General features: G+C 45.5%; 1 protein-coding gene across 5 annotated transcripts in view; it reads left to right on the forward strand.

The window, feature by feature from the left end:
* The window catches only part of LOC115115956 (lysine-specific demethylase 6A-like), an 87,535-nt gene extending 59,922 nt beyond the window's left edge, over positions 1 to 27,613 (forward strand). For 4 of the 5 annotated variants that reach the window (XM_065015745.1, XM_065015769.1, XM_065015750.1 and 1 more), the window contains 19 exons: positions 111 to 330; positions 846 to 1,004; positions 2,613 to 2,735; positions 3,020 to 3,097; positions 5,746 to 5,853; positions 6,012 to 6,491; positions 7,617 to 8,536; positions 11,952 to 12,081; positions 12,652 to 12,757; positions 14,070 to 14,275; positions 14,535 to 14,566; positions 15,143 to 15,217; positions 15,521 to 15,669; positions 17,778 to 17,892; positions 18,172 to 18,359; positions 18,638 to 18,779; positions 18,896 to 19,022; positions 23,071 to 23,241; positions 26,105 to 27,613. In XM_065015745.1, the coding sequence (XP_064871817.1) occupies positions 111 to 330; positions 846 to 1,004; positions 2,613 to 2,735; positions 3,020 to 3,097; positions 5,746 to 5,853; positions 6,012 to 6,491; positions 7,617 to 8,536; positions 11,952 to 12,081; positions 12,652 to 12,757; positions 14,070 to 14,275; positions 14,535 to 14,566; positions 15,143 to 15,217; positions 15,521 to 15,669; positions 17,778 to 17,892; positions 18,172 to 18,359; positions 18,638 to 18,779; positions 18,896 to 19,022; positions 23,071 to 23,241; positions 26,105 to 26,131 (3,556 nt within the window). In that variant the 3' untranslated portion in view covers positions 26,132 to 27,613. The remainder of the gene's footprint in view (positions 1 to 110; positions 331 to 845; positions 1,005 to 2,612; positions 2,736 to 3,019; positions 3,098 to 5,745; positions 5,854 to 6,011; positions 6,492 to 7,616; positions 8,537 to 11,951; positions 12,082 to 12,651; positions 12,758 to 14,069; positions 14,276 to 14,534; positions 14,567 to 15,142; positions 15,218 to 15,520; positions 15,670 to 17,777; positions 17,893 to 18,171; positions 18,360 to 18,637; positions 18,780 to 18,895; positions 19,023 to 23,070; positions 23,242 to 26,104) is intronic. The other variant, XM_065015762.1, reaches the window with a different exon arrangement.
* Positions 27,614 to 27,932: the final 319 nt, after the last annotated feature.

The following is a 27,932-nucleotide window of genomic DNA, read 5'->3' on the forward strand; positions in this document are numbered from 1 at the left end:
TCTCTCTTCCCTTCCTTCTCATTCCTTCCTTCCCCTCTCCCTCCCTCCCCTCTCTCTCTTTCCCTCCTCCCCCCGTCCCTCCCTCTCTCTCCTCCCCCTCCCTCCCCCAGTGTTCTGTACCAGCAGCAGAACCAGCCTATGGATGCTCTGCAGGCGTACATCTGTGCAGTGCAGCTGGACCACAGTCATGCGGCTGCCTGGATGGACCTGGGCACGCTCTACGAGTCCTGCAGGCAGCCGCACGACGCAATCAAGTGTTACATCAACGCCACGCGCAGCAAGGCCTGCACCAACACCGCTGCCCTCACACACCGCATTAAGCTGCTCCAGGTAGGCAGGGAGGGATACATACACACACATGCAGAGATATGTAAACACACACACACACACCAAGCAGAAACAAATGATTTGACTGGCTGTTTTCTGTTAAACGTAGTGCTGTGTGTTGTGTTGCAGTGTATGTATGTGTTTTAAAGCCAATGACATTATTCACTCTCTGAAAGAGTTGTATTTTATACATGTGTGTGTCCCTGTTTATTGTACAGGCTGTGATTATTCTATTTTTTTTATTTGAAACATTGAGATATGATCACTGATTCATATTGATGTCATACTACACATTCTCACCAGTAATCGTAAGACATAATGTCATGGCATTGACCATTCTTTGAGTGATTATTTTCATTTGACCTCATCTCATCTCTGGAGAGGCTGTATTTAATGTGCAATTACCTAATAGTGTAACAAGGTGCTCGGTCAGCAGTGTCAGTGGGTTGTCCTACCATAACGTAGAGCAGTACTGAAATACTGAAATGTGTCTTTATGCCCCCCCCCTCCTCCTATAGGCTCACCCTCAGACAGGTAGTGTTGCGGGGGGGAAGGGTGGTAAAATGCTTCCTAGTATTGAGGAGGCGTGGAGCCTGCCCATCCCCGCTGAGCTCACCTCCAGACAGGGGGGCCTGAACACTACAGCAGGCAGCCCAGGGCCACAGGCACAGCAGCAGGTGAGACCTCTAGAGACCCCCCCAGATAACAAACCCCTGCTACTACTACTACCTAAACTAACCCGTCCCGGTGCATCTTAATAGCCTTCATCTTTCCTCGTCTTCCTCCCCCCATTGGCACTGATCTGCAAATTCAGGATAGTTGAGTAGAGTGGATGCTCTGTAGCTTTATCTGCATTCACCTGACCGTTTAGAAACGTTTTGTATCAGTGCAGACAAAGCAAAGGAGTTGAGAGAATCCCCCTTCACAAACACTAAGTTCACATACGGTACATTTACTAGGTGTAATTCTCTGTGTGGTTCATAATACAGTAGATTTACTAGGTGTAATTCTCTGTGTGGTTCATAATACAGTAGATTTACTAGGTGTGGTTCATAATACAGTAGATTTACTAGGTGTAATTCTCTGTGGTTCATAATACAGTAGATTTACTAGGTGTGGTTCATAATACAGTACATTTACTAGGTGTGGTTCATAATACAGTAGATTTACTAGGTGTGGTTCATAATACAGTAGATTTACTAGGTGTAATTCTCTGTGTGGTTCATAATACAGTAGATTTACTAGGTGTAATTCTCTGTGTGGTTCATTATACAGCAGTACAGGTCATAAGTCAAGTCACTTTTCTCACCCCATCTCCTCACCCTGACTAGCTGTTGGACATGACATCTACAGAATGAATGTAAACTACTGATATGCTGTTGATCTGTTAGTGACTATGAATATTTAATTCATTGTCAACTTGCATGTCTTGTCCTTTTTTCTTGGATGACTGTTTGACATTAAAACTACTTTGGCACCAAAGGTTTGATGGTAAACGGTGGTAAGCCAGATATTTTTGTTCCTTATGTTTCATCGCATTCCTCTTGCCAAGAAAAAAAGACTTCACACAGTTTGTTGGCTCTGAGATTCCTGATTAGAAGTATCACTTAGGTTGTTGTCAGGATTGTGGCATCTGCTCTGACCCCCTCCTCTCTTCCCTCCCCCCGTAACCATCCCACTCCTCTCCTGCGTTCCCCCTATACCCTCCTCTCCTTCCTGCCCCCCCCCCACACTCCTCGCCTGCCTCCCCCTAATACCCTCCTCTCCTTCCTGCCCCCCATCACCCCCCACTCCTCGCCTGCCCCCCCTAATACCTTCCTCTCCTTCCTGCCCCCCACTCCTCACCTGCCTCCCCCTATAACCCCCCACTCCTCGCCTCCCCCATACCCCTCATCTCCTGCCCCCTCTATAACCCTCCACTCCTGTCTCCCCCCCTCCACTCCTCGCCTCCCCCATACCCCTCATCTCCTGCCCCCTCTATAACCCTCCACTCCTGTCTCCCCCTCCACTCCTCGCCTCCCCCTCCACTCCTCGCCTCCCCCATACCCCTCATCTCCTGCCCCTCTATAACCCTCCACTCCTGTCTCCCCCCCCCCCCCTCGCCTCCCCCATACCCCTCATCTCCTGCCCCCTCTATAACCCTCCACTCCTGTCTCCCCCCTCCACTCCTCGCCTCCCCCATACCCCTCATCTCCTGCCCCCTCTATAACCCTCCACTCCTGTCTCCCCCTCCACTCCTGCCTCCCCCTATAACCTTCCTCTCCACTCCTGCCCCCCTCCTCCAGGCATGTAAGCCCCACCAGGGAGGTGAGGGAGGCCAGGTACAGACACAGGTCTCTCCCCATCCCAGCCACACTGACAGTCAGGCCAGCCCTGCCAAGAGGAAACGCACCACCAGCCCAGCTAAGGTAGGGTTCAGTCTTTTACCCACCCAACTGACCCTATTCATTAAGGCATTCATTCAAATGAGTTTCAACGCATAACTAAAGTGAGTGTTTCTTATTGGACATGTCCAGGTAGTCCTGCCCCTTTTTCAGTGAGTTTTCATCCATGTGGTGCCTTTACAATCCAGCTCTGGTACTAAAGCCTGGGAACTGTCCACTCCATCACACAACTGGTGAACGCAAAAAGGAATGACGCTGAAACATTTACACGGTATATTGACGAGCATCTCTCTTTTCTCTGAGCACAGAGTGGTGTCGACTTGTGGACAAACGGCCCGGTACAACAGCAGATCCCCAGCTGGTACCTAACGCCACAGAGACTACAGGTGGGTATTTGTTAACCCCTATAGGTCTACGCCCATAAATTGCAATATCTACTAAGTTAACATATGGAATTGTTTTAAGATGATGATGAAGCCATTTGATTGTGAATTTTAGGACCCTGTAGGTATAAAAATAAAACGTAAATATATCTATTAGAGGTCGACCAATTATGATTTTTCAACGCCGATACCGATTAATCGGCCAATTTTTTAAAACTTAAAAAAAAAAAAATTGTAATAATGACAATTACAACAATACTGAATGAACGCTTATTTTAACTTAATATAATACATCAATAAAATCAATTTAGCCTCAAATAAATAATAAAACATGTTCAATTTGGTTTAAATAATGCAAAAACAAAGTGTTAGAGAAGAAAGTAAAAGTGCAATATGTGCCAGAACATGAGAACATATGAAAACTGGTGGTTCCTTTTAACATGAGTCTTCAATATTCCAAGGTAAGAAGTTTTAGGTTGTAGTTATTATTGGAATTATAGGACTATTTCCCTCTATACCATTTGTATTTCATTAACCTTTGACTATTGGATGTTCTTATAGGCACTTTAGTATTGCAAGTGTAACAGTATAGCTTCCGTCCCTCTCCTCGCTCCTCCCTGGGCTCGAACCAGCAACACAACGGCAACAGCCACCATCGAAGCAGCGTTACCCATGCAGAGCAAGGAGAACAACTACTAGAAGGCTCAGAGCGAGTGACGTTTGAAAAGCTATTAGCGCACGCTAACTAGCTAGCCATTTCACTTCGGTTACACCAGCCTCATCTCGGGAGTTGATAGGCTTGAAGTCATAAACAGCGCAATGCTTGACGCACAACGAAGAGCTGCTGGCAAAACGCACGAAAGTCCTGTTTGAATGAATGTTTATGCGCCTGCTTCTGCCTACCACCGCTCAGTCAGATACTTAGATACTTGTATGCTTGTATGCTCAGTCAGATTATATGCAATGCAGGACACACTAGATAATATCTAGTAATATCATCAACCATGTGTAGTTAATGAGTGATTATGATTGATTGTTTCTATAAGATACATTTAATGCTAGCTAGCAACTTACCTTGATTTACTGCATTCGCGTAACAGGCAGTCTCCTTCTGGAGTGCAATGAGAGAGAGGCAGGTCGTTATTGCGTTGGACTAGTTAACTGTAAGGTTGCAAGATTGGATCCCCCGACCTGACAAGGTGAAAATCTGTCGTTCTGCCCCTGAACAAGGCAGTTAACCCACCGTTTCTAGGCCGTCATTGAAATTAAGAATGTGTTCTTAATTAATTGACTTGCCTAGTTAAATAAAGGTATAAAAAACGAATAAATCGGCACCCAAAAATACAGATTTCCGATTATGAAAACTTGAAATCGGCCCTAATTAATCGGCCATTCCGATTAATCGGTCGGCCTCTTATATATACCGTGGGGCAAAAAAGTATTTAGTCAGCCCACTTAAAAAGATGAGAGGCCTGTAATTTTCATCATAGGTAGGTACACTTAAACTATGACAGACAAAATGAGAAGAAAAAATCCAGAAAATCACATTGTAGGATTTATGAATTTATTTGCAAATTATGGTGGAAAATAAGTATTTGGTCAATAACAAAAGTTTATCTGTCATATACCCTTTGTTGGCAATGACCGAGGTCAAACGTTTTCTGTAAGTCTTCACAAGGTTTTCACACACTGTTGCTGGTATTTTGGCCCATTCCTCCATGTAGATCTCCTCTACACACACAGGGGGAGCTGCAGCTCAACAGTAGGTCTCTAGTATAAACACACAGGGGGAGCTGCAGCTCAACGGTAGGTCTCTAGTATAAACACACAGGGGGAGCTGCAGCTCAACGGTAGGTCTCTAGTATAAACACACAGGGGGAGCTGCAGCTCAACGGTAGGTCTCTAGTATAAACACACAGGGGGAGCTGCAGCTCAACGGTAGGTCTCTAGTATAAACACACAGGGGGAGCTGTAGCTCAACGGTAGGTCTCTAGTATAAACACACAGGGGGAGCTGCAGCTCAACGGTAGGTCTCTAGTATAAACACACAGGGGGAGCTGCAGCTCAACGGTAGGTCTCTAGTATAAACACACAGGGGGAGCTGCAGCTCAACGGTAGGTCTCTAGTATAAACACACAGGGGGAGCTGCAGCTCAACGGTAGGTCTCTAGTATAAACACACAGGGGGAGCTGCAGCTCAACGGTAGGTCTCTAGTATAAACACACAGGGGAGCTGCAGCTCAACGGTAGGTCTCTAGTATAAACACACAGGGGAGCTCAGCTCAATGGTAGGTCTCTAGTATAAACACACAGGGGAGCTGCAGCTCAACGGTAGGTCTCTAGTATAAACACACAGGGGGAGCTGCAGCTCAACGGTAGGTCTCTAGTATAAACACACAGGGGAGCTGCAGCTCAACGGTAGGTCTCTAGTATAAACACACAGGGGGAGATTCAGGATTCAAAATGACGTCAGTGTTTGACGCTGTGGAGCATCACTCAGCTTTGCTGGGTTTTAATGTGAGTAATTTTAGACTCTCTGGCCTTTTCAAAAGCAACTTGAGGACTGAATAGTAAGAATAAAAGTCTTAAGCGAAACAATTCAGAATGTAAATAGTTAAGGATGGTTCTAAATACCTTTCCCTCCACCTCTAGCTCCTGGATCAGCTCCGGACCAACCGGACCAGTCTGAAACCACCACAGGTACAGATGCTGGATCAGCTGGAAAACCAGTTCTCCCTCATTCAGCAGCATCAACAGCAGGTACATACACACACTCAAACAAACCTGTGGCTTTATGTATGAATAACTTAAGCCATCGTTCCATTCCAGTGTTTAAAGACATTTGGAGTGCTATATATAAGAAAAAGATGTGCTAGTACAGCTTTTCTGTCTTCCATCTCTCCGTTTTTATTTTCTAGGTGAAACAGCAGGCAGCAGGCCAGTTGTGGCCCACACAACCCAACGGCCCCTCGCTATCCCCAAACTCCCTCCCCTCACCTCACCCCCTCTCCCGGACTTCACCTGTCAGTCACACCACAGCCCACCCTCCCTGCACTCCTCAGCCAATGGCCAACGGACCTTTATCTTTAAGTCACCTGGGACAGCTGGGTAATCAGGAGGCGGGGACCATGGGCAATAATCACACTCCCGGTTTACCGGGTGCAGGGACTTTACCGGGGGGTCTAACGGAAAGTGGCAGGAGTAACAGAAACGTGCCTTACCTGCAGCAGAACTGTCTACCTCACAACTGCACAGCCGCTAGTGATACCAGTACCCCTACCAGCAACAACACTAGTAGTACCAGTACCCCCACCAGCAACACCACCTGTCACCGCAGTAACAGTACCAGTAATGCAGAGGAGGCCTGGAAGAGCCAGCAACACACCAACTCCCCAGAGGTACATATTGATGGTACTGTCTCAGTTGAGCTGCTCATATGGTCTGTCTAATCTCCTTCGTTCTAGCTCTCTTTTGCTCTGACTTGGTCTCGCACTCACTCTTTCTTGTTTTCTCACCCTCTAATGTTCATTGCTGTTTGTCTCACCCTCTGTTTGTTGCTGTTATGTCTCACCCTATAATGTTCGTTGCTGTTTTGTCTCACCCTCTAATGTTCGTTGCTCTTTTGTCTCACCCTTTAATGTTCGTTGATGTTTTGTCTCACCCTCTAATGTTCGTTGATGTTTTGTCTCACCCTCTAATGTTCGTTGATGTTTTGTCTCACCCTCTAATGTTCGTTGATGTTTTGTCTCACCCTCTAATGTTCGTTGATGTTTTGTCTCACCCTCTAATGTTCGTTGATGTTTTGTCTCACCCTCTAATGTTCGTTGATGTTTTGTCTCACTCTCTAATGTCCGTTGCTGTTTTGTCTCACCCTCTGTTTGTTTTGTCTCACCCCTCTGTTTGTCTCACTCTCTAATGTCTGTTGCTGTTTTGTCTCACCTGTTTTGTCTATAATGTTTTGTCTCACCTCTAATGTTCGTTGATGTTTTGTCTCACCCTCTAATGCTGTTTTGTCTCACCCTCTAATGTTCGTTGATGTTTTGTCTCACTCTCTAATGTCCGTTGCTGTTTTGTCTCCTCTGTTGCTGTTTTTGCTGTTTTGTCTCACCCTAATGTTTGTTGCTGCTGTTTGTCTCATGTCTGTTGCTGTTTTGTCTCACTCTCTAATGTCCGTTGCTGTTTTGTCTCACCCTCTGTTTGTTGCTGTTATGTCTCACCCTATAATGTCTGTTGCTGTTTTGTCTCACTCTCTAATGTCTGTTGATTTTTTGTGTCACCCTATAATGTTCATTGATGTTTTGTCTCACCCTCTAATGTCTGTTGCTGTTTTGTCTCACCCTATAATGTTCATTGCTGTTATGTCTCACCCTCTAATGTCTGTTGCTGTTTTGTCTCACCCTATAATGTCTGTTGCTGTTTTGTCTCACTCTCTAATGTCTGTTGCTGTTTTGTCTCACCCTATAATGTTCATTGCTGTTATGTCTCACTCTCTAATGTCTGTTGCTGTTATGTTTCTCCGTCAGGGGCTTCACAAAGGTCCAGGTTCATATTTGGCAGGTCCCAATGGAGAACACCCTTCCTCCCCCTCCCATCCCACCCAGGCAGCTGGCCCTGGTGCTCAAAGTCTAAATCAGGTCGGACATTCCACCGGGCCCTACCCTGCCTCCTCTTCCTCCTCCTGTTCCTCCCTCTCCTCCTTCTCCTCTTCGCCACAGAGGGGCGGTGCCCCCAACTATCTCCCTTCCTCTCCCCTCCCCTCCACCACCACTACCTCAGGGGCCCAAACCAAAGAGACCACGCCTTTAGGAAGCAGCAGCGGATTGGCTACCCCTGCAGGGACACTACTCAGTCCCAGTCTCACCACCCTTACACATGGATTGGCTAATCACATCCAGCAGGGGGCGGTGACCACCACGTACAGCTCGGGGAGCCAATCCCAGCCCGGCTCTCCTCCTCCGGGCGCGCTCAGTTCAGACGACCCTCAGCTCTCAGCCTTGCTCAGAGGAAAGGACAATAATAAGGATGATGAAAACCACGATAGTAATAATAATCATCATCGTGGCGTTAATCAAGGAGCCACCACGGACGATAACATCAAGGTCAACAACATCCACCCGGGTGTCCACCATGGAGGTCCCAAACCCCTGTCGGAACACTCTGTGGCGTCCTCGCCCCTCTCAGCCATGTCCGTCACCACCCCCTCCCCCCACCGCTCCACTAACCCCCCGACAGCCAACAACCTCGCCAGCCTTAACAGCAGCCCGTCCAACAGCGGAACCACCGGTACCACCACTACCCCACAGGTCAATGGTAAGGGGCTAGAGGACTCTCGCAGCCCAGTCAAGGTGGATCCCACTGAGCGGTCTCACAGAAGGCCAGCCCTGGCCTCATGGTCCTCAGTATCCATCTACCCCAGCTCAAACCAGGTGCTAAAAGCATGCAGGTAGGACATCATATCCTTCTGTCACATCACACTTCAATTGTAGCCAATTTCCGTTTTGATCGGAGTGTATGTATGGATGTGGTAAAGGCTGTGTGCGTTTTGATCGGAGTGTATGTATGGATGTGGTAAAGGCTGTGTGCGTTTTGATCGGAGTGTATGTATGGATGTGGTAAAGGCTGTGTGCGTTTTGATCGGAGTGTATGTATGGATGTGGTAAAGGCTATGTTGTTATGCAGTGTTTCATTGTAAATGTCATACTAACTAGAGTTCACTGTCTGAGTCAAATGGAGCTGACTGGTGTGGCTGATGATGTGGTAAAGGTGTGGCTGATCGGAGTGATGTATGGACTGGTGTGGCTGACTGACTGATGACTGGATGTGGTAAAGGCTATGTTGTTATGCAGTGTTTCATTGTAAATGTCATACTAACTAGAGTTCACTGTCTGAGTCAAATGGAGCTGACTGGTGTGGCTGACTGACTGACTGGTGTGGCTGACTGACTGACTGACTGGTGTGGCTGACTGACTGACTGTGGCTGACTGACTGACTGGTGTGGCTGACTGACTGACTGGTGTGGCTGACTGACTGACTGACTGACTGACTGGTGTGGCTGACTGACTGACGTGGATGACTGACTGACTGACTGGTGTGGCTGGCTGGCTGACTGACTGGTGTGGCTGACTGGTGTGACTGACTGACTGGTGTGGATGACTGACTGACTGGTGTGGATGACTGACTGACTGGTGTGGATGACTGACTGACTGGTGTGGATGACTGACTGACTGGTGTGGCTGACTGACTGACTGGTGTGGCTGACTGACTGACTGGTGTGACTGACTGACTGACTGACTGACTGGTGTGGCTGACTGACTGACTGACTGGTGTGGCTGGCTGACTGACTGACTGGTGTGGCTGGCTGACTGACTGACTGGTGTGGCTGGCTGGCTGACTGACTGGTGTGGCTGACTGACTGACTGACTGGTGTGGCTGGCTGACTGACTGGTGTGGCTGGTGTGGCTGGCTGACTGACTGACTGGTGTGGCTGGCTGGCTGGCTGACTGACTGGTGTGGCTGACTGACTGACTGGTGTGGCAGGCTGGCTGACTGACTGATATGGCTGGCTGACTGACTGACTGGGTGGCTGGCTGACTGACTGACTGGTGTGGCTGGCTGGCTGACTGACTGATATGGCTGACTGACTGACTGGTGTGGCTGACTGACTGACTGGTGTGGCTGACTGACTGACTGGTGTGGCTGACTGACTGACTGGTGTGACTGACTGACTGGTGTGGCTGGCTGACTGGTGTGGCTGGCTGACTGACTGGTGTGGCTGGCTGGCTGACTGACTGGTGTGGCTGACTGACTGACTGACTGACTGACTGGTGTGGCTGACTGACTGACTGGTGTGGCAGGCTGGCTGACTGACTGGTGTGGCTGGCTGGCTGACTGACTGGTGTGACTGACTGGTGTGGCTGACTGACTGACTGGTGTGGCTGACTGACTGACTGACTGACTGGTGTGACAGGCTGGCTGACTGACTGGTGTGGCAGGCTGGCTGAGTTGCTGATGACTTATTTATTTTGGTGAAAAAGACGACTGTGGTTTGAGTTGCCTCTTGAAGGTCTTTGTGCTGTAGCCAGCCAGCCTGGCCTTAAGGGCCTGTAGCCCTTAGTTAGCCTTTAGTTGGTGGTAGGTAGCCTAGTGGTTAGAGCGCTGGACTTGTAACCCGAAAGGTTGCTGGTTTGAATCCCCGAGCTGACAAGGTAAAAATCTGTCGTTCCGCCCCTGAGCAAGGATTAAGAGGGGTTTGGTTAAATGTGGAAGACACATTTCAGTTAAATGCATTCAGTTGTACAACTGACTAGGTATTCCCCTTTCATTAGTTAGCCTTCTAGTTAACCCTTAGTTACCCTTTTAGTTAACCCTTTAGTTGGCCTTTTAGTTAACCCTTTAGTTAGCCTTTTAGTTAACCCTTTAGTTGGCCTTTTAGTTAACCCTTTAGTTAACCCTTTAGTTAGCCTTTTAGTTAACCCCTAGTTGGCCTTTTAGTTAACCCTTTAGTTAGCCTTTTAGTTAACCCTTAGTTAGCCTTTTAGTTAGCCTTTTAGTTAACCCTTAGTTAGCCTTTTAGTTAACCCTTTAGTTAGCCTTTTAGTTAACCCTTTAGTTAGCCTTCTAGTTAACCCTTAGTTAGCCTTTTAGTTAACCCTTTAGTTAGCCTTTTAGTTAACCCTTTAGTTAGCCTTTTAGTTAACCCTTAGTTAGCCTTTTAGTTAACCCTTAGTTAGCCTTCTAGTTAACCCTTAGTTAGCCTTTAGTTAACCCTTAGTTAGCCTTTTAGTTAACCCTTAGTTAGCCTTTTAGTTAGCCTTTTAGTTACCCCTTAGTTAGCCTTACCTGCTCTGGGTTACCAAATAGTTGTATCAGTGTTGTGCTCATTAGGGGGCGGCAGGTAGCTTAGTGGTTAGAGCGTTGGACTAGTAACTGAAAGGTTGCTAGATCGAATCCCTGAGCTGACAAGGTAAAAATCTGTCATTCTGCCCCTGAACAGGGTAGTTAACCCACTGTCTTTGTAAATAAGAATTTGTTCTTAACTGACTTGCCTAGTTAAATACAATCAATAAAAAGTGTAGATCTGAAGGACCTGGACATGATGACATGGCAGATCTCCACTAGCTTTCCTCTCTGATAGGCTAGGGGGATGTCCTCGGGTGGACACCAGTGACTAGGCTGGGCCCTAGGGGATGTGTCTGGATGGATGGGTTATTTGTTGATAGCACATCTGTTTAGTGTCTACAGGAAGTGGCCAGGAACTGACAGGGCTGTAGAGTTCCTGAGCAGTAAGCCCTGTGTGTACACAAGCCATAGCTGTTATTCTACTGTACATCTACAGTTCTGTATATGACTGGAGCTTTGGTTAACTGCTTCTCTAGACTTCTTTCTCTTAATGAAGCACTTCAATAGGCTGTTTACACAGGCAGCCCGATTAGAATCTTCTTTTTTTTCCCACTATTTGGTCTTTAGACCAAATTTTCAAATCAGATTAATTTTTTCCCCAAAGCACAGGGGGAGCTTTTTCCCCAAAGCTGATCTGATTTGTCAAAACTAAAATAAAAACTGTTTATCTGAATTAGACTGCCTGTGTAAACATAGCCATAGTACCAGTTAATCTGGAATCTGTTTTAACGGTGATCTGTTTTAAGTGTTTTCCGCTCCACAATGCATGTCTAGACTCCAGATTCATCGTGTTGGTTTGTGCTGCTGCTCTTAGCTGAAAAGTCATCTGTGCTGTCTCACCTAGCCAATTAAAGAGGAGAGATGGGAGAGATACAACAAAAAGCATTGTTATTGGAACAGTTTAAAAATACTGTTTCTGAGACCTGGTGTTTTCTCTATCACCCCCCCTGTGTCTTTAGGAACCTGGGGAAGAATGGCCTGTCCAGCAGCAGTATCCTCCTTGATCAGTGTCCCCCGCCCAGGCCCCCCCTGCCTCCCTCACCCTCGCTGCCGAAGGACAAACTCAACCCCTCCACACCCAGTATCTACGTGAGTAAATAGCTGTGAGGGTTTTTACTCACTCCAATTCCGGTAAATTTAAAATGTTGCCGGTCAAATATCCTGCGCCTCATTTTCCTAACAGAAACCCTGGTTGGGATTTCATTCCTGTGCTTTTTACTCTCTCAGATAAATGTAGTTGTCGTTCCTACTGGCCTGGGCTCTATGGCTGGCCTGGGCTCTATGGCTGGCCTGGGCTCTATGGCTGGCCTGGGCTCTATGGTCTTAGTGTTTATTACAACTAATTGTCTAGTTTGCATTTCAAGTCAACATTTAGGGCAGCAGGTGGGCTGGTAGGCTAGTGGTAAGAGCGTTTGGCCAGTAACTGAAAGGTTGCTGGTTCGAATGCCCGGGCTGACAAGGCTCTGTCGACGTGCCCTTGAGCAATGCACTTAACCCTAATTGCTCCTGTATGTTGCTCTGGATAACAGCATCTGCTAAATGACTTAAATGTAAATCATTTGGTAGTCAGTTGGTTACAGTTTGGTAGTGTGGTGTGGCTATACTCGACATTAGAGTGTGTGTGGTCTCTGATCTGTCTGTTCCTCCCATGGTGTGTAGCTGGAGAATAAGAGAGATGCCTTCTTCCCTCCGCTTCACCAGTTCTGCACCAACCCCTCCAACCCTGTCACTGTCATCAGAGGGCTGGCCGGGGCGCTCAAACTGGGTGAGTTACACACACGGCTGCCAGTCATATACCGCCATTACACACAGTACTGCTGCTGGTCGCATTCCAGTCCAGCAGAATAAATACAAGTCAACTGTCTAGTCCTTCGGTCTAATTTTTGTTTAATGTAGTAAAGCCATGTGTGTGTGTTTGCATTCATTCACTGGCTTGGGGGGTGTGTGTGTGTTTGCATTCATTCACAGGCTTGGGGTGTGTGTGTGTGTGTGTGTCTGAACAACTTTACATGTATGAGAACAGCACCACCTGCCGGCAGAGAGTGTCATTACATTCAATGTAGCATATGGAGTAAAGTATTTGCTGCATAGAAAATATATTGGCTCCCTCACTCCATCAGTTCTCTACTGTTGCATCAACACACACTGGATAGGTGCAGTGTAATGTGTTGTTTTACAGGGTCAGTCATAGTAGTATGATAGGTGTTGTTTTACAGGGTCAGCCATAGTAGTATGATAGGTGTTGTTTTACAGGGTCAGCCCTAGTAGTATGATAGGTGTTGTTTTACAGGGTCAGCCCTAGTAGTATGATAGGTGTTGTTTTACAGGGTCAGCCCTAGTAGTATGATAGGTGTTGTTTTACAGGGTCAGCCCTAGTAGTATGATAGGTGTTGTTTTACAGGGTCAGCCCTAGTAGTATGATAGGTGCAGTGTAATGTGTTGTTTTACAGGGTCAGTCATAGTAGTACGGTGCCCCTAGTGTACCTGCTTGAAACTCACTCAAAATATCTGGATGGATAAATAGTTTGTATTTCATTAAGCTAGAGTGCTTCTGAACTCTTTGTTTTTCTGCACTGGGAAATACTTTTCAGCCATGCTGTCAGGAATTAGCTGAAGTGACATATTTTTTGCAGATGCAAGTTGTGAGTTTACTAAACATCACCTTTCTCTTTTTATCTCTCCACTTTTCCTCATTTCCCATCCCTTTCTCTGTCTCCCACTTCTTTCCTCTCCCTCGCTGTTTTCCCTCCCTCCACCCTTCTCTCTCTCGCTCTCTGTCTCTCTCTCCCTCCACCCGTCTCTCTCTCCCTCCACCCTTCTCTCTCTCGCCCTCCACCCTTCTCTCTCTCGCTCTCTGTCTCTCTCTCCCTCCACCCGACTCCCTCTCTCTCTCTCCCTCCACCCTTCTCGCTCTCTGTCTCTCTCTCCCTCCACCCGACTCCCTCTCCCTCTCTCTCTCCCTCCACCCGACTCCCTCTCCCTCTCTCTCTCTCCCTCCACCCTTCTCTCTCTCGCTCTCTGTCTCTCTCTCCCTCCACCCGTCTCTCTCCCTCCACCCTTCTCCCCCACTCTGTCAGACCTGGGTCTGTTCTCTACTAAGACCCTGGTGGAGGCTAACCCAGACCACCTGGTGGAGGTGCGGACTCAGCTGTCTCAGCCCACCGATGAGAACTGGGACCTGAGCGGCACCAGGAAGATGTGGCGCTGCCAGAGCAGCCAGTCACACACCACCATCGCCAAGTACGCCCAATACCAGGCGTCGTCCTTCCAGGATTCACTACGGGTTAGTAGAGGGAGCGGCTGTAGGATACAGGCACACAGACAGACCGACACAGAGAACCATCACCATTGCAAATGCTCTCAATACAAGGCCTTGTTGTTTAGAGACTCAAGGAGTTTTGAGCTGGAGCCTGTTCTCTGAAAGGCTGTGTGTTCACTGTGCTGAGAACCAACCCCTGTCAGACACTGAATATTCACATGTTCTCTCCTCACTCTGTCACTCAAACTAGACAACGTAAATCTATATTGAATGTATTTCCCAGGAGGAGAAGAAGATGGAGCTGGAAGCAGAGAGGTAAGATGCCCTCTGTCTGTCTCTGTCCCTCCCTCCCTGGCCGTCTGTCTGTCTCTGTCCCTCCCTCCCTGGCCGTCTGTCTGTCTCTGTCCCTCCCTGGACCTCTGTCTGTCTCTGTCCCTCCCTCCCTCCCTGGCCGTCTGTCTGTCTCTGTCCCTCCCTCCCTCCCTGGACCTCTGTCTGTCTCTGTCCCTCCCTGGCCGTCTGTCTGTCTCTGTCCCTCCCTCCCTCCCTGGCCGTCTGTCTGTCTCTGTCCCTCCCTCCCTCCCTCCCTGGACCTCTGTCTGTCTCTGTCCCTCCCTCCCTCCCTGGCTGTCTGTCTGTCTCTGTCCCTCCCTCCCTCCCTCCCTGGACCTCTGTCTGTCTCTGTCCCTCCCTGGCCGTCTGTCTGTCTCTGTCCCTCCCTCCCTCCCTGGCCGTCTGTCTGTCTCTGTCCCTCCCTCCCTCCCTCCCTGGCCGTCTGTCTGTCTCTGTCCTTCCCTCCCTCCCTGGCCCTCTGTCTGTCTCTCTCTGTCTCTCGGTCTGTGTGTCATATCGCTCTGCTCTGTCTAAACTACATCTCCCATGATCCTGCAGTGTGGCGTGCCGGAAGAAAGGGCCCTTCAAACACATCAAGTTTGGCACAAACATCGACCTGTCCGACGATAGGAAGTAAGTGTTCCACACAACTCTCACTGACAACGTTATGTAGTTCTGTTCACGAGAGACTTTAGTTTGACCTTTTCATGTAAACCAGATTATATCACATGGTCCAAAAACAGACTGGTTAGGGTCTACAGGTGGAGCTGTCTCCAGACCGTTTGGTGGTAGAAACAGACACGAGGTATGGCTTAGGGAGAAGGGCTGGTTTTGGATTAGGCATTGTTATCATGATGAGGATCTCTGAGATTGGGTGCGGTGTGTGTCTGTGCAGTAGAGTTTAGTGCTGACCCTTGCCCTCTGACCTCATCCAAGGTGGAAACTGCATCTGCAGGAGCTCAGTAAGCTGCCAGCCTTTGCCAGGGTGGTGTCTGCTGGAAACCTGCTCAGCCATGTAGGACACACCATCCTGGGCATGAACACTGTCCAGCTTTACATGAAGGTCCCTGGGAGCAGGACACCAGGTACACACAGACACAGATGCACTCATACACACTGTGCGCACACACACACACCTAAATGCAACACAAACACCAGACCTGGGTTCAGATACTATTTCAAATATCTACGTTACTTTCACATTTCCAAGTAAATATTGAAATGTATTTTTTTTTTTTTTTTTTAAGACAAGGAGTTGAATATTGGAATGTATAACTCAGGTATTTGAGCATTGGGCCAGTAACCGAAAGGACGCTGGTTTGAATACCTGAGCCGACAAGGTGAAAAACCTGTCAACGTGCACTTGAGCAAGGCACTTAACCCTAATTTGCTCTAGGGACGCCATACTACTATGGCTGACCCTGTAAAACAACACCTATCACACTACTATGACTGACCCTGTAAAACAACACCTATCACACTACTATGACTGACCCTGTAAAACAACACCTATCATACTACTATGACTGACCCTGTAAAACAACATCTATCACACTACTATGACTGACCCTGTAAAACAACACCTATCACACTACTATGACTGACCCTGTAAAACAACACCTATCACACTACTATGACTGACCCTGTAAAATAACACCTATCATACTACTATTACTGACCCTGTAAAACAACATCTATCACACTACTATGACTGACCCTGTAAAAAAACACCTATCACACTACTATGACTGACCCTGTAAAACAACACCTATCACACTACTATGACTGACCCTGTAAAACAACACCTATCACACTACTATGACTGACCCTGTAAAACAACACCTATCATACTACTATGACTGACCCTATAAAACAACACCTATCATACTACTATGACTGACCCTATAAAACAACACCTATCACACTACTATGACTGACCCTATAAAACAACACCTACATTTACATTTAAGTCATTTAGCAGACGCTCTTATCCAGAGCGACTTACAAATTGGTGCTTTCACCTTATACACCTATCACACTACTATGACTGACCCTATAAAACAACACCTATCATACTACTATGACTGACCCTGTAAAACAACACCTATCATACTACTATGACTGACCCTGTAAAACAACACCTATCATACTACTATGACTGACCCTATAAAACAACACCTATCACACTACTATGACTGACCCTGTAAAACAACACCTATCATACTACTATGACTGACCCTGTAAAACAACACCTATCATACTACTATGACTGACCCTGTAAAACAACACTTATCATACTACTATGACTGACCCTGTAAAACAACACCTATCATACTACTATGACTGACCCTGTAAAACAACACCTACACTACCTGACCCTGTAAAACAACACCTATCACACTACTATGACTGACCCTGTAAAACAACACCTATCACACTACTATGACTGACCCTATAAAACAACACCTACATTTACATTTACATTTAAGTCATTTAGCAGACGCTCTTATCCAGAGCGACTTACAAATTGGTGCTTTCACCTTATACACCTATCACACTACTATGACTGACCCTATAAAACAACACCTATCATACTACTATGACTGACCCTGTAAAACAACACCTATCATACTACTATGACTGACCCTGTAAAACAACACCTATCATACTACTATGACTGACCCTGTAAAACAACACCTATCACACTACTATGACTGACCCTGTAAAACAACACCTATCACACTACTATGACTGACCCTGTAAAACAACACCTATCACACTACTATGACTGACCCTGTAAAACAACACCTATCATACTACTATGACTGACCCTGTAAAACAACACCTATCACGCTACTATGACTGACCCTGTAAAACAACACCTATCATACTACTATGACTGACCCTGTAAAACAACACCTATCATACTACTATGACTGACCCTGTAAAACAACACATTACACTACTATGACTGACCCTGTAAAACAACACATTACACTGCACCTATCTGTTGTATGTGACAATAAATCATAATAAAATACTTAAAGTGGTTGATTCACATTATTTGAAAGTACTCAAATACACAGAAAATATGTATTTAAATAACAAATAATCATATATTTGATTCCAGGTCTGACACACAATTAGTTTTTTTGTAGTCATTTTGTTTTGAGGTATTTGTCTTGTCTTTTAGGTCACCAAGAGAACAACAACTTCTGTTCAGTGAACATCAACATCGGCCCGGGGGACTGTGAGTGGTTCTCTGTGCCCCAGCCTTACTGGGGAATCATCAACGACTTCTGTGAGAAGTACGTCAACAAAAATCTCCTGCTTCTAGCTCAACACAAAGTGCATCTCCTACCTATGTCTGTTTACAGCCAATACAATCTGAAGTCACAGACACGTCTAACTCTGCTTTGACTATAGTGGACCTAATGCTAATAAAAGTTGAATCGTTTTTTCATATTTTCATTCATTGATGATGTAACAATCATTCATTGATGATGTAACAATCTATTTGATTTGATGAACTGCAAGGAGTCGGCAGTAATTGTATTTCTAACATCCTGTGTGTCTCTCTCCTCCAGGAACAACATCAACTTCCTGATGGGTTCATGGTGGCCCAACCTGGAGGACCTGTACGAGGCAGATGTCCCTGTCTACCGCTTCATCCAGCGCCCCGGAGACCTGGTGTGGCTCAACACGGGCACCGTCCACTGGGTCCAGGCCATCGGCTGGTGCAACAACATCGCCTGGAACGTAGGACCCCTCACTGGTAAGACTGGGAGAACAAGGGGATATACTTACTATGAACATACACTGCTGTTTTATGGGTTTTAATGCTGAATTCATTGGAGCATCATTTAAATATGATAGATGGATTCTGACAAGCCTTGACATTGTGAAATTGAAATGATATTGTCATTAATACCCCCCTTCTACCTTCTCCCCCTCTGTCTCCCTCACTTTCGCTTTATCTTTCTCCCCGCTCTCTCTCTCTCGATCTCTCTTGCGCTCTCTTTCTGTCTCTCTTTCTCTCCCTCCCTCCCTCAGCGTACCAGTATAAGCTGGCAGCAGAGCGATATGAATGGAATAAGCTGCAGAGCGTCAAGTCCATTGTCCCCATGATACACCTCTCCTGGAACATGGCCAGGAATATCAAAGTCTCCGACAGCAAGCTCTTCCAGATGATCAAGTGAGTCTCACACACACGCACACACAATTCCCTTTCGCTCGGCCTCTCACTCATACACACCTGCGCTCGTGCACGCACACACACACCTAACCCCTGTGTGTGTCGGTCTCTGCTAGGTACTGCCTGCTGCGGACATTGAAGCAGTGTCTGATGCTGCGGGAGCTACTGCAGGCGTCAGGCAAGGAGCTGGTGTGGCACGGCAGGACCAGGGACGAGCCCGCACATTACTGCAGCATCTGTGAGGTACACACACACACTGTCCTTGTGGGGCCCAAACAATTGATTCCAATTCAAAAATCCTATTTTCCCTAAGCGGGGTTTCCGTTAGCCGGTGATGATTTTAAAAAAGGAGGTATCGCCGAATATGTAAAACTGTTGCCGACCAAAACGACCGGGAGAAACAATTATCCCCTTGCAAAATAATGCTTTTTATTAATTGATGGTAATACCACTTCATAGAAATACAGTTGACCGTCATGCTTATCAGTCTATTGGTTCATTTGCCTAATTTACTAGAAATAAATTGGCCAGTTTTTTTTTTTCTTCGTTAGTCACCATCTTATTTGTCCAACACAACTATCACATGCACACAGCATACAGAGTCTATTCTGAGTGGGATTTCTCCTGCTGCTCCTCAGCTGGTTGCTGCTGGAGTAAAACACGTGGTTCTCCTGCTGCTCCTCAGCTGGTTGTTGCTGGAGTAAAACATGTGGTTCTCCTGCTGCTCCTCAGCTGGTTGCTGCTGGAGTAAAATGTGGTTCTCCTGCTGCTCCTCAGCTGGTTGCTGCTGGAGTAAAACATGTGGTTCTCCTGCTGCTCCTCAGCTGGTTGCTGCTGGAGTAAAACATGTGGTTCTCCTGCTGCTCCTCAGCTGGTTGTTGCTGGAGTAAAACGTGGTTCTCCTGCTGCTCCTCAGCTGGTTGCTGCTGGAGTAAAACATGTGGTTCTCCTGCTGCTCCTCAGCTGGTTGTTGCTGGAGTAAACCATGTGGTTCTCCTGCTGCTCCTCAGCTGGTTGTTGCTGGAGTAAAACATGTGGTTCTCTTGCTGCTCCTCAGCTGGTGGCTGCTGGAGTAAAACATGTGGTTCTCCTGCTGCTCCTCAGCTGGTTGCTGCTGGAGTAAAACATGTGGTTCTCCTGCTCCTCCTCAGCTGGTTGCTGCTGGAGTAAAACATGTGGTTCTCCTGCTGCTCCTCAGCTGGTTGCTGCTGGAGTAAAACGTGGTTCTCCTGCTGCTCCTCAGCTGGTTGTTGCTGGAGTAAAACATGTGGTTCTCCTGCTGCTCCTCAGCTGGTTGTTGCTGGAGTAAAACGTGGTTCTCCTGCTGCTCCTCAGCTGGTTGTTGCTGGAGTAAAACATGTGGTTCTCCTGCTGCTCCTCAGCTGGTTGTTGCTGGAGTAAAACGTGGTTCTCCTGCTGCTCCTCAGCTGGTTGCTGCTGGAGTAAAACATGTGGTTCTCCTGCTGCTCCTCAGCTGGTTGCTGCTGGAGTAAAACATGTGGTTCTCCTGCTGCTCCTTGTTGCTGGAGTAACACGTGGTTCTCCTGCTGCTCCTCAGCTGGTTGTTGCTGGAGTAACACGTGGTTCTCCTGCTGCTCCTCAGCTGGTTGCTGCTGGAGTAAAACATGTGGTTCTCCTGCTGCTCCTCAGCTGGTTGCTGCTGGAGTAAAACGTGGTTCTCCTGCTGCTCCTCAGCTGGTTGTTGCTGGAGTAAAACGTGGTTCTCCTGCTGCTCCTCAGCTGGTTGCTGCTGGAGTAAAACATGTGGTTCTCCTGCTGCTCCTTGTTGCTGGAGTAAAACGTGGTTCTCCTGCTGCTCCTCAGCTGGTTGTTGCTGGAGTAAAACGTGGTTCTCCTGCTGCTCCTCAGCTGGTTGCTGCTGGAGTAAAACGTGGTTCTCCTGCTGCTCCTCAGCTGGTTGTTGCTGGAGTAAAACATGTGGTTCTCCTGCTGCTCCTCAGCTGGTTGCTGCTGGAGTAAAACGTGGTTCTCCTGCTGCTCCTCAGCTGGTTGCTGCTGGAGTAAAACATGTGGTTCTCCTGCTGCTCCTCAGCTGGTTGCTGCTGGAGTAAAACATGTGGTTCTCCTGCTGCTCCTCAGCTGGTTGCTGCTGGAGTAAAACATGTGGTTCTCCTGCTGCTCCTCAGCTGGTTGTTGCTGGAGTAAAACATCTAGTGCACAATTTAACCAGATCTATTTTTATTTCTCAACTGGTAGTTGAAGCACGCCTCCCATTCACCATTCAGGTGCAGGCAACAGGATATCAGCGTTTCACCCACCATTTAACAATGTGAGCTGGAGGCAGTATGTATTTTAAAACATACTTTGTTTGTATCCTGACTGTTTTACTTAATGTTATGAGGCATGTCCTACCTTGCTTCAAAACCGACCATGGAAACGAGGCATTTCTTTTATAAAGAGTTATAGGAGGTGCGTGAGTTTCAAGTTTGGGGACGCTTAGCATTGGTTTTCATATAAACTTTATTTCGTCCAGAAGCCAAAGGCACAATCCTGTTCGTATTAGCAACCCATCCTAGTTGTTACATCATCAGATTACCACTCTTTCTAAGTTTCTAACTGTTCAGATATGGAACCACTATCAGGTGCGCTGTTCAGAAGGGTGTTTTTTTATACCGCAAATGACATTTTGGCAAATGTTGAACGTTTTCTTGGCTGCTTCATTACGCGTGTTGCATGTTCTGTTAACCTCTTAAGTCGACCCTCTACTTTTTTGAACATTCTGTTAAAAATCGCGCAACATTTCAGCGCCCTGCTACTCATGCCAGGAATATAGTATATGCATTGGCTTAGTCTGTGTGGATAGAAAACACTCAGATGTTTATAAAACTGGTTAAATCACTGCTGTGGCTTTACCAGAACGGCATTTGCATCGAAAAGCACAGGAAAAACTGATCACTGAAAATGGGAAAATATATCCATGCGCTACTTGAACCCATTGATAAAGGTGAACCACAATTAATTGACTGAGGTTGCAGTACCTACAGCTTCCACACGGTGTCTAGAGTCTTGTCATTTCCCTTCGAGTTTTTTCTTGGTCAAACACATGCAGGGCACCGTATCTCCTCAGGTCTAGGACCGGATATTTTCGTTGAGTTTCTAGCCGGACATTTTTCCAGACGGACAGCTAATGATCTTTACATCGCCTCCTGATGAATTTTATCGCTTATTAACGTTTACTAATACCTAAAGTTGCATTACAAACGTATTTCGAAGTGTTTTGTGAAAGTTTATCGTCGACTTTTTGAATTTTAAAAAATGACGTTACGTTTTGAAACAATGTTTTTTTTGTTTATCACACAGTCTACATATAACGATATCTAGGCTTTATATGGACCGATTTAATCGAAATAAAGACCCAAATAGTGTTTATGGGACATCTAGGAGTGCCAACAAAGAAGATGGTGAAAGGTAATGAATGTTTTCTATTTTATTGTGCGGTTTGTGTAACGCCGAAATGCTAATTATTTTGTTTACGTCCCCTGTGGGTCTTTTGGGGTGTTACATGCTATCAGATAATAGCTTCTCATGCTTTCGCCGAAAAGCATTTTAAAAATCTGACTTGTTGCCTGGATTCACAACGAGTGTAGCTTTAATTCGATACCCTGCATGTGTATTTTAATGAACTTTTGAGTTTTAACTAATACTATTAGCATTTAGCGTAGCGCATTTGCATTTCCAGAGCTCTAGTTGGGACGCAAGCGTCCCGAGTAGAAGCAAGAGGTTAAGATGCATTATCATATTGTAAATGTGATTTGTGTCATTCCGAGCACTATGGGTGGACACCGTAATGGGCGTATGCACCCAATGCATATGGTTCAGTAGAATTTCTCAAATGGACAGTAAATTAAAATCTTCCCGGTCGCATTGTCTGGCGTCACCTTTCCCAAATGGGAACTCTGCCCCTAATTAGCGTTAGCGTAATGAATGGAAGCCTGTGGGTATCTGCTAGAATGCTTGTCAATGCTAGCAGATACCATAGACTTTCAGTCATTCCGCTAACACTAGACACTGAGGCATGCAAATTGTGGGGATGACTCTGGGGAAGTAACTAAAGGGCCTCGTTGCCACAATCCCAAAGTATCCATTTAACCCCTAAACCTAACCCCTACCCTAAACCTAAAATAGACTTTTTCCTTGTAGGGGCTGGCGAAATGTCCCCATTTTCCTTGTTTTACTCTCCTTGTGAGGACTTCTGGTCCCCACAAGGAGAGTAAAAGCAAAACAAACACATGTACCTCTCCTCACACACTCACTCTCGCCCTATTTCCAGGTGGAGGTGTTTGCCCTGCTGTTTGTAACCAGTGAGAGTAACAGCAGGAAGACATACGTGGTGCACTGTCAGGACTGTGCCCGTAGGGGGAGCTCTAACCTGGACAACTTTGTGGTGCTGGAGCAGTACAAGATGGACGACCTCACACAGGTCTACGACCAGTTCACACTCGTAAGTCAACAAGGACACGAGTGACTATATGATGACCAGTAGGTTAACACTAGACCAGCTAAAGCAGCCATTTTGATTGCTCGTGAATTTAAAACCATTTATTACTCTGCCCGTCTTTGACTTATCCTTTAATCCACACTGTCATTGTTAGAATCTTAATGTCACAAACAGAACTGGCGTTCTAACCAGCATGCCATTTTATGAATGGTTTTCCTCCTCCTTCCCGACAGTAGGGCATGCTCTGCTCCTTCTCACAACAGTGGAAGGTACGGTGCCCAGTTGATACCCTGGGCTCCTGAGTGGTGCAGTGGTCTAAGGCACTGCATCTCCGTGCTAGAGGCGTCACTACAGACCCTGATTCGATTCCAGGCTCTATCACAACCTGCCGTGATTGGGAGTCCCATAGGGCGAACCTAAATTGTACCGAAACTAATTTCACACATATAACAGATTAAATAAATGAAGAAACAAGTATGATGGATGAGAACGGGGGAGAATGGATGAGCGAGGAGACACAAACAATGCATTATTGTGTAATCACCAATTGTGACCGACCGTCTCGATTCGTTCGGTCTTATGTAGCAAAATTTGAAATTGTGTTTTTTACAATCGATAAAAGTAGAGACTCGGAGCTCTAAAATTATATTTCATACACTACAGTTGAGGAACAATGGGAAAGTAATTCTGCTTTGAAAGTTGATACATTTGTAAAATCACTTTGAATGTTTTGGCACTACTACTGGAGAGCTCATCTTTGTTTTACAACCATTCAGTATCGTTCACACCATCTTAAGCTTTAACCCCACCCATCTCTTTAAGGATTCACATGTGAGGCTGTGTACTAAACAACCAAAGATTAAAAGACTAAAGGTTGATTTATACTACGGGTGTGTTTGTAAATTTCATCTGGAGTGCCAGAGTGTTTTCTGGGAACTGAGTGTTCTAACAGAGCTGGGTAGGCTGTTTTTATGTTATCCAGAGCTTTGGTGACTGCAACTGTGCTGTTGGCAACAATTTAATGATGCTTTTTGCCAACGTTCACTGACACAGGCCATATTGAACGGGTGTTGAGCATTCGTAAATGTGCCAGTTATTCTGTGCTCTAGCTAGCTAGCTAGCTAGGTAAACAATGAACCATATTCTCAACTCAAAACATTACTAACCTGAATGAATCGGCAGGTAGCTAACCAACCAGGTTCAATGTTAGCTAGCTAACATTAGGCTATAATTAGCAATGCAAATGGCTTTGAATATGTAATCCGGAGACGGGTGATTTATACAACCGCCTGCTGTGTGTTCACTTTTCGTTTGCATATTTGCAATCAAACAGGCAGAATTTTCTGCATTTCCTTAGCTGTCATACTCTAATTCCACTGATTTCATAACGAATGGTCATTTTGTTCGATAAAGTCCTTTATATCCCAAAAAAGTATGTTTCAATGGCACGCTTGACTCAGTAATCCACCGGTTTCCCTCATTCAAAATGCATACAAAATGAATAGACTTCTTCTAAACAAGTCAAACAACGTTCCTAATCAATCCTCAGGTATCCTATTATGTAAATAAATGATCAAATGTAAGACGGAGAATACCGGAGACCATTACCGGAGATAAATAATGAAGTACGCGCACTCACCGGAATGCGCTACAAACACTACAGCCAAAATGAGAGCCACAAAATTCTAGATAATTTTTCAAAAAACAAGCCTGAAACTCTTTCTAAAGACTGTTGACATCTAGTGGAAGCCCTAGGAACTGCAATCTGGGAGGACTTCCTTTTATATTCCCATTCCAACCATTGTATTTAAAAAAAATCTGGATGGATTGTCCTCCGAGTTTTTGCCAGTTCTGTTATACTCACAGATATTATTTTAACAGTTTTGGAAACTTTAGAGTTTTCAATCCAATACTACCAATTATATGCATATCCTAGCTTCTGGGCCTGAGTAACAGGCAGTTTACTTTGGGCACCTCATTATCCAAACTTCCGAATACTGCCCCCTAGCACTAAGAAGTTAATGCTGCTGGTGGCCAGATACTGACTGCTGCAACTTTTGATTTTGCCCCCCTTTGTTCAGGGACACATTATTCAATTTCTGTGGAACTTGTTCAATTTATGTTGAATCTTGTTTTGTTCATACAAATATTTACACATGTTAAGTTTGCTGAAAATAAATGCAGTTGACAGTGAGAGAACGTTTCTTTTTTAGTTTAAGTTACTGTCCCAAGGATGGAAGTTTAAACAAGTGGAAAAATGGACACTGAAACTGTGCATTATGCAAGGAGGCAACATTCACTTTCACTAAGCAATCATTCTTCCTTGCATAATTACTGCAGTCACTTCCACCCCTTAAAAAGCATTACCCTACACATGGTGTCAATACTTGGGCACCCCTTAAAAAGCATTACCCTACACATGGTGTCAATACTTGGGCACCCCTTAAAAAGCATTACCCTACACATGGTGTCAATACTTGGGCACCCCATAAAAAGCAGTAGCCTACATATGATGTCAACACGTGGACACCCCTTAAAAAGCATTACCCTACACATGGTGTCAATACTTGGGCACTCCATAAAAAGCATTACCCTACACATGGTGTCAATACTTGGGCACCCCATAAAAAGCATTACCCTACATATGTCAATACGTGGACACCCCATAAATAGCATTACCCTACACATGGTGGCATTCACAGTAGTAAGTCTACACACTAGTGAGTTAAATTCATATGAGTTATTGTTTCGAAAAAAGGTACTAGCTTGTTCATTAGTAAGTCTTCAACCAGTTTACATTAATCTCATCTCTCTCTCTCTCTCATCCCTATCTCTCTCTCATCCCTATCTCGTTCTCCCTCCACAGGCTCCTCCTTTGCCATCATCCTCTTGACGGTAACATTATGTTGTTCTGAGGACAATAAGAATCCATGCTGTACTCCCAGAAGCCACCGGAAGCCCCTTTTCTGATATTCAGGAAGTGAGCCAGCAGTCCTCTTCTGCTTTCTGTAGATATTCCACAAGGCAGCTGGGTGAAAAGCTGTGTGTCTATGCAACCTGCCCAGAGTGGAGGTGAGGTGTCTCCTCCTAGAGGACTGGAGGGGGAGGGCATTACTCCTGCCTTCTCCACCAGCCGTGGTGGAAAAAGTACCCCATTATCATACTTGAGTAGAGGTAAAGATACCTTGATAGAAAATCACCAGCCACCAGTAAAATACTACTTGAGTAAAAGTCTACTATATGGTTTTAAACTATATGGTTTTAAATATACTTCAGTATCAAAAGTAAATGTAATTGCTAAAATATACTTAATCAAAAGTACAAGTATAAATAATTACACATTTCTTATATTAGGCAAAGCAGATGGACACATTTGATTTATTTTTTAATTTACAGATAGCAAGGGGCACACTCCAACACTCGGATATCATTAACAAATAGCAAGGGCACACTCCAACACTCAGATATCATTAACAAATTAAGCATTTGTGATTAGTGAGTCTGCCAGATCAGAGGCAGTAGGGATGTTCTCTAGATAAGTGTGTGAATTAGACCATTTTCCTGTCCTGCTAAGCATTTCAAGTGTAACGAGTACTTTTGGGTGTCAGGCAAAAATGTATGGAGTAAAAAGTACTTTTTTTTTTTTTGTTGAAATGTAGCGAAATAAAAGTTGTCCAAAATATAAATAGTAAAGTACAGATACCCCCCAAAAAACTACTTAATTGCTGTCTGGCACAATAGCTAACAAAAATGATGACCGCATTTCTTTTGTATATATATTTTGTTAAAACTGGCAACAACATCACACACAGACTACTGACTTGATACACATTTCCCTTTTTTAATGATGTTTGTGGGCTGATACAAACGTGCTCTGAGTTGGTGTGTCCCCCCTTGAGTCTACGTCCTAGAATCGCTGGTCTTTTGTATGTTAGTAAATAGAAGTCGTCTTTGGGCAAGAAAATAAGAAGAAGAAAACATTTTGTAAAGTAATATATATATATATTTTACTGTTTTTGTTATTTTGGAACCATATGGTTTGGTTCTGTAGGTAAAATAGTATTCCAATGAGAGAGACATTAACAGCCAAGTCACCAAGAGACTTTTATGGAATAAACTTTTTTTTTCTAACCTTTGCTGTAAATTTACACTATTTATAAAATGTATATTTATTGCTTGAAAATATTTGTTGATCGAATGCTGTAATTTTTTCCCCACAGATGACCTGCCATTTAAAGGAGTTTTATACACGACCTTTCCTACGTTTTCTATACGAATAAAACTGCTTTAGCAAAGCATTTTTCCAGAGACTCCTTGAAATGGTTTTATTGTTTGAAGGATGTTTGAGTCATTAAACAGAAGTTGTATTCATTTACATCTGGAACTTCTCTCGTGTTTCTTCTCTAGTTTAATCTCTCCTCTGATGCACAGAGATGCTGACCGCTTCACTACCTGATACTGGCTAGCCAAGGTCAGCTGCTGACCGCTTCACTACCTGATACTGGCTAGCCAAGGTCAGCTGCTGACCGCTTCACTACCTGATACTGGCTAGCCAAGGTCAGCTGCTGACCGCTTCACTACCTGATACTGGCTAGTGGAGGTCAGCTGCTGACCGCTTCACTACCTGATACTGGCTAGCCAAGGTCAGCTGCTGACCGCTTCACTACCTGATACTGGCTAGCCAAGGTCAGCTG

The sequence above is a fragment of the Oncorhynchus nerka genome, linkage group LG3, assembly GCF_034236695.1.
Source record: "Oncorhynchus nerka isolate Pitt River linkage group LG3, Oner_Uvic_2.0, whole genome shotgun sequence".
NCBI classification, from domain to species: domain Eukaryota; kingdom Metazoa; phylum Chordata; class Actinopteri; order Salmoniformes; family Salmonidae; genus Oncorhynchus; species Oncorhynchus nerka.